This window comes from Dendrobium catenatum, unplaced genomic scaffold (assembly GCF_001605985.2).
Source record: "Dendrobium catenatum unplaced genomic scaffold, ASM160598v2 original_scaffold_104185, whole genome shotgun sequence".
Classification (NCBI taxonomy): domain Eukaryota; kingdom Viridiplantae; phylum Streptophyta; class Magnoliopsida; order Asparagales; family Orchidaceae; genus Dendrobium; species Dendrobium catenatum.
This window is the reverse complement of record NW_021422623.1, coordinates 87,072-94,343: the sequence shown is the minus strand read 5'-3', so window position 1 is coordinate 94,343 and position 7,272 is coordinate 87,072. Positions and strand designations below refer to the sequence as shown.

The 7,272-nt window shown below is 33.2% G+C and overlaps 1 protein-coding gene across 1 annotated transcript; it reads left to right on the top strand.

The window, feature by feature from the left end:
* Window positions 1-1,127: 1,127 nt before the first annotated feature.
* On the top strand, window positions 1,128-3,040 carry LOC110106779. The gene is made up of 3 exons (XM_020836795.2): window positions 1,128-1,292; window positions 1,367-1,774; window positions 1,895-3,040. The coding sequence occupies exons 2-3, from the start codon at window positions 1,388-1,390 to the stop codon at window positions 2,630-2,632; spliced, it is 1,125 nt and encodes a 374-aa protein (XP_020692454.1). The 5' UTR covers window positions 1,128-1,292; window positions 1,367-1,387; the 3' UTR covers window positions 2,633-3,040.
* The last annotated feature ends 4,232 nt before the right edge of the window (window positions 3,041-7,272 follow it).

Below are 7,272 nucleotides of genomic sequence, written 5' to 3'. Positions count from 1 at the left end.
TGGAGGTTTGGTCGACCGATTCGATCCGCTTTTAAAATGTTGTTTTACGTATGTGATATGGTATGTGAATTTATTTAAATTGACCTAAATGTAAAAAATTGCTATAAAAACATGTAAAAAGAACAATTTCTTATTATTCTTATTTTTTAGCTGAGTTAATCCTTCCCCTCTTCTAATAATTTAGAATAGTTGTTTACAAAGAAAAATGGACATTGTAACTTATCGTACACGTTTTGCAATGAAACGTAACTGATGTTCAGAATTCAAAAAGAGGCATAAATATGAGGATGGAGATCTTTGAGGTTGCAAACGTTGGAAAGAGTAATTGTTTTAAATATGGCATTTGTTTAATGTAGCATAAATTTCAAATTATGGCATTCATTGTCACCAATTAAGATAGGGATACCACGAATTACTAATAGTATTAACCAAAAAATTAATCTTACAGTCATCAAGTCAATCTTCCGATTTCATTTGAAATAACTTTTTATTAATTTTAAAGCACTTTTTTAATATTATTTTTTTATTATTAAAAACTTTTATTCTACAAAAAATTATTTCCAAGATAAATTTCTTACTATTTTAATTTTCAAATTACAATTATAATTTTGTTTGACTACTATATTCTTGTTGGTTTCAAAAAAAATTTATACTAGAAAATTAATTTTTTAAAATTTTAAAAAAAATTTATTTTTCTCCTGATAAATTTGCAATCATATTTACAAAAAGTTAATCTCATCTCAAATAGACATTCATTTTAATTGTGCTTGTTTATATAAGTATTCTATATATATATATATATATATATATATATATATATACGGCATTAATTTGATAGATTTAATTCTCCTAAGCCTATTCGTTAGCAGCTTAAACTTCCATTTGGAGTTTTCCTGGATTGCGTGCATAATTTATGATTATATTCACTCCAATTCGAACATAAAAAAAATTGATTGGTGGATTTAAATCTTACCATTTTGATAATAATTTTAAGATTTTTTTTGGGGGGAAGTAATAATTTTTAAGATTTTTATCCACTAAGATTTTTAAAATCAACCATTATATTTTCCATTTTACTTGAAACAGATCTGTGGACTACAGAACTCTTCTCGTTCAAATTTCCATAATTGCATATAAAATCTGCCTTCTCTTGCTATCTGTCATTCCTTACAGCTTCCTGCTTCTCAGTTCTTTCCACAGTTTCGTGATCTGAGAGGATCAGTCAATTCTCTCCGATTCTTGTAATCGCCGCAAAGTTCAAAACTGTAGCGCACGAGCAGCGAAAGATCTGAGTAAGCTTCTTCTAGTCCATGGATTTACATATTAAAGACCATTTTACTTACCCCTGTGATTCCTTTCTCTGCAGACCATCAACCAGAAAGCAACAATGGGTCGAGCTACAAGATGGCTGACTAACTTATTGGGAGGCAAAAAAGAAGGCAGAGAACACAAAGAAACAATGGCGTTCGCTGCCGCTTTAGCTCCAAGCATTGATAACCAAATGGAGAAGAAGAGGTGGAGTTACATGTCAGGGAGGATTTCCTGCGACATGGCGTGGCTTCGTTCAATGTATGCAGAAAAAGAGAAGGAGCAGAGAAAGCACATTATTGCAGTCGCAGCCGCGACAGCTGCAGCTGCCGAAGCAGCGGTGGCTGCGGCTCAGGCGGCAGTGGCGGTGGTACGTCTGACGAATCAAAGCCATCGTGTCATTTTATGCGGCATTCATGAGCAGCTTGCAGCCCTTAAGATCCAAACAGTATTCAGAGGTTATCTAGTAAGTTTAATTCCCTTCTTATATGCCATTCATATACTTCTCTGCGGTGATTCTGAGCTTCTTCAGCCTAACTATTCGTTTCAATTTCTCCTTTTGTTGGTTTCTCGGCGTCATTTGCAGGCAAAGAAGGCTTTGAGAGCTTTGAAAGCTCTGGTTAAGCTGCAAGCTTTAGTTCGAGGCTATATAGTTCGGAAAAAAGCCGCGGCCACTCTTCGTAGTATACAAGCTCTCATGAGAGCTCAGGCAACAGTTAGAACCAAAAAGTTCCGATCTCTTCCCCGAAAATCTCGTTCTTATAAGCCATTACAGGAAAGATTTGACGAGGCATCGTTCCAAAGCCAGAGACTCAACGGCATCGATACTTACCGTCTTAAATCGAGATCGTCTCGAAGAACAAGCCTTTCCGATATGGATGAGAGCTTCTTCAATTCAATGTCCTCTGCTATCCCCTGCCCTGTTGAGACGCGGAGGTGCTCCTCCACAGCACAGAACACACCGCGGTGGTTGAACTCAGGTCTAAGCTTTGCCCCGCCTTCTCCGACGAAGAGCGTCCGCGGTGCATCTAACGGGGTTTTCCAGCGTTTATTGAACTCTGCGGATAATAGTCCGAGTTTCATGTCTAGTACAAAGTCCTTTGAGGCGAAGGTGCGGTGGAATAAAGGATTAAAGCAGAGGGCAGAGGGCCATGGTTTTGGGAAGCGAGTTCCCCTAAGTGAGCTGGTCGTCGTCGAGCAGTCGAGAGGAAGACCAAGCTCTCCGGTGAGTGAGACCTTCAATTTCCGGAGTGCGATAATGGAAAAGCTTAATAGGCCTCCGGAGTTTAGCGGGGAAGTTGAGAAGCGCTTCTGTTTCAAATGAATTAAAGATCTCTCATTTTTATGAACAATTATTACGTCCTCCGACCGGACGTAGAGGAACGTCCAGTCGGAGGCAAATTCCTGCCAAAAAACGAGTTGTACCGAGCAAATATCGAGCAATATCAAACAATAACGAAGAATACCATCATTTGAAGACCCAATACCGAGTTATACCGGGCTTTACCGAGCAAATACCGAGTTATACCAAAGTTGTACCGAGTTTTTCCCAGAAAAACTCGGTACAACTCGGTATTTCTCGGTACAGCTCGGTATAACTCGGTATTGTTCTTCATAGAACGGTATTCTTCATTATTATCAAATAATACCTAGTTGTACAGAGCAAATACCTAGTTTTTGGACGGGAAATTGCCTCCGACCGGACGTTCCTCTACGTCCTTGCACCGAACGTAATAAAAGTTCCTTTTTTATTTTTTTTTCTTTTGGTCGCTGTGACTGCAGGAACCTGTATTGAGAAAGGAAGTTTTTTCTTGTAAATTCTTCGAACCAATCAGAGCAGAAAGTCAAGTAGCTATCTTTTAATTGTTTTTAATTCTGAATATTTTCAAGCTATATATATTTTTTTTCATGAGTTGATATAAAAGTTATAAGTACATAATAAGAATTTAAAAAGGGTGTAATGAGATTAAAAAGAATTATTTTTAAAGTAAAAAAATGTTGATGTGACCCAGAGTGAAAATCCTTTCATATTGATCTTAACTTTAATCTGAAAAGTATTTAATTGCTAAATAATATATTAATTTTGGATTTGATTACTGTATAATTAGGAAATTTAATTGACACTTTTATAAGGAAATTTTCTTATTATATTTTATTTTCAAATCTATTTAAATGCTTGTGGGTTGTTATATGGGAGTATAGAAAAATAGAGAGCTAATTGTAACTCAATTTTCTTCAATATAGTGAAATCATCCACTCTTTGTGGACGCAGACAATTGTTTGTCGAACCATGTAAATTGATGTGTTTGAATGTGTTTGTTTTGTTTGCTCCCACTATGATTTGCACAACAATTAGTATCAATGACTGATTTCAATGAGATTTTTTTGGCAGTTACTTGAAGAATGCGAGCTTGTTCATGTGGATCGTTCAGTAGGCGAAGGAAAAGCTCTGCACGTAAGCTCGATCGCGGGTGCAAGCCACTCAAGAGCAAGGGCCACCTGCACACATATGACACTAGATAACTTTGTAACGAGCCTAATAGCTTATAGATTAAAAATTAATTCTTTTTAATCTAAAAGATAAACAATCTGCTTTCCTACTTGATAGTTCATGCATAGGTGATTCTTAGATCAATCTAAGGTAATCCAATAGTTAAATAATGTTTAGATAATTTTGATAATTTGTGCACGCTAGAATGAAATAAATTATTATGCTAAAATTATGGATCATTATAATATGCTTTAATTATTTTTGGCTACTAGAAGATAAATGACTTAATTCATATAAGAATATATTTGTATATATGACCTAAACTTCACCCATTAAATTAATTAAATATTGAACATAAGTGAAGTAAACCTCCTACTTATTCTATTGAGCAAATAATACAAGTTCTTTTATCATGTATCTTGATATTTTCTATCTAAGTACAATTTGCCTTCACTAGTTCTAATTAAAGTGAAAGAATACTAACATAAGAATTCAACCAATCACATTAGGAACTCAAATTGCTTTGGGTAATTATGAAGGGATTGAGTATTAAAAGTGATCTAACAACATATATACATCTGTAAGCGTAGGGATCCAAATATATTGAGGTACTTTATGTGCAATTATACCATTATAATATCTAAAACGTGTCTTGAGCTATCAAAAATATTGTATCTAACATTTTTGTGTGCATATGGTCAATAACGTGGAAAGTTTTTAGAGTTAGATAAATCACTAGATATAATTATATTAGATTTATTCAAATATTATAGATATTCAATCTTGGCTTCAAATTAGATCTTTCTTTAAGCATCTATCACATAAAGATGCCTCGGCAAATAAATGATATTTTTATTTTGGAGAACATCATAATTCATTTTGCAGCTCAATAAGTATTTGAATCATCTTTCTTTAAGATTATTCATTTTTGAGTTTGACTAGAATATTATTCATTTATCTTAAGGCATGTCATTTACCATCCAAAGAATCATCAATAACCATGAGACATATTTACTTCATGATTTGATGAATCTATTGGTGCCTTCTCATTGTCTGATTCTACCAAAGTGACTTTTAATGCCTTCTTTTTCTTGTTTTATGTGTGCTTTACTTTTCAAACACTTTTATTTATAATATATTTTAGTTTGAAGTAGTTATGCTTTCTCTTTTTATCTGTAGGGTTAATTTTTAATATATTTTGAAATTACTGACTATGTTTCTTAAAATTTCTCTCATAGTCACAATCTCTTAGATTGCCTCATTTTCAAGAGTTCATGTTCTTACATCAAGATGATAATTCTTATTTCTCTTATCACATAACTACCCTAGTATATTAAAGACTAGGTTTTTCCATATATCCTTCCTTGCTCATAGATTGCATACTTTACATATTCATCATATGTTAAAGCATGGTATAAATTAGTAACTCCCTTACATTCAATAGTATCATATGTATTTTCGAAGGAGTTTATCTTTAATGGTCTTTAGAATTTCTTTATCATAAGTAGTCAAAATAATGTAACTTTTATAACAATTCAAATTTAGTTTTCAAATTATCATGCTATAATATTATTAACACATCATCATTCTACTCCTTTATAAATTAAAAGGAATGTCATCAAATAAATGTTGTCTTGCTGTGGACGTCCCTTATCTAGTAGTAGCTATCTTCTTATTTTGAACTTTAATGCTTCGTTCACTTCTTCTTGTATTCGCATCTTGATAAGTATAATTAATGTGCTATTTTATGTGTTATATTTTTTACTAAAAATGTGTTATTTTAGCTGTATTGTGCATGAAAAATATAAAAAAGACATAAAAGTCTAAGTTTCATATAGCACCGTAGTGTCATAACAAACAATGTTGCATCACCATCAAAGACACTGCCAGAGTGCAAGAATATTAACATTACAACGCCAACTTCTCTGTCAGACAACACCATAGAGTCAAAAGTTTAGCTTTGTAGTGACATTTTCTCTACCATTCAACAGCGCAACATCACACTCTATAGTGCCTCGGTGCCCAAATTGCTCTTTCTGTGCCGCAACATTTAAAATTCAATAGCGTTGTGGCATAGCAATTATAATTTTCCAAATATACAATGTGTCAGCAAAATGACGTGATAGTGCACTAAATAACTAACATACATCAACAAGTGCCACTACTGAGCCAGATAAGTCGCACAACGACATTAATTCAATTATTGGGAGCAATGGCACCGATATTTCAAGCGTTACAACTATAGCTATCTACATTTACCATCCAAAGAATCATCAATAACCATGAGACATATTTACTTCATGATTTGATGAATCTATTGGTGCCTTCTCATTGTCTGATTCTACCAAAGTGACTTTTAATGCCTTCTTTTTCTTGTTTTATGTGTGCTTTACTTTTCAAACACTTTTATTTATAATATATTTTAGTTTGAAGTAGTTATGCTTTCTCTTTTTATCTGTAGGGTTAATTTTTAATATATTTTGAAATTACTGACTATGTTTCTTAAAATTTCTCTCATAGTCACAATCTCTTAGATTGCCTCATTTTCAAGAGTTCATGTTCTTACATCAAGATGATAATTCTTATTTCTCTTATCACATAACTACCCTAGTATATTAAAGACTAGGTTTTTCCATATATCCTTCCTTGCTCATAGATTGCATACTTTACATATTCATCATATGTTAAAGCATGGTATAAATTAGTAACTCCATTACATTCAATAGTATCATATGTATTTTCAAAGGAATTTATCTTTAATGGTCTTGGAATTTCTTTATCATAAGTAGTCAAAATAATGTAACTTCTATAACAATTCAAATTTAGGTTTCAAATTATCATGCTATAATATCATTAACACATCATCACTCTACTCCTTTATAAATTATAAGGAATGTCATCAAATAAAGGTTGTCTTGTTGTGGACGTCCCTTATCTAGTAGTAGCTATCTTCTTATTTTGGACTTTAATGCTTCATTCACTTCTTCTTGTATTCGCATCTTGATAAGTATAATTAATGTGCTATTTTATGTGTTATATTTTTACTAAAAATGTGTTATTTTAGCTGTATTGTGCAGGAAAAATATAAAAAAGACTTAAAAGTCTAAGTTTCATATAGCACCGTAGTGTCATAACAAACAATGTTGCATCACCATCAAAGACATGCTAGAATGCAAGAATATTAACATTACAGTGCCAACTTCTCTGTCAGAAAACACCGCAGAGTCAAAAGTTTAGCTTTGCAGTGACATTTTCTCTACAATTCAGCGGCGCAATGTCACACTCTATAATGCCTCGGTGCCCAAATTGCTCTTTCTGTTCCGCAACATTCAAAACTCAATAGCACTGTGGCATAGCAATTATAACTTTCCAAGGATATGATGTGTCAGCAAAATGGCGTGATAGTGCACTAAATAACTAATATACATCAACAAGTGCCACTACTGAGCCAGAGAAGTCGCACAACGACATTA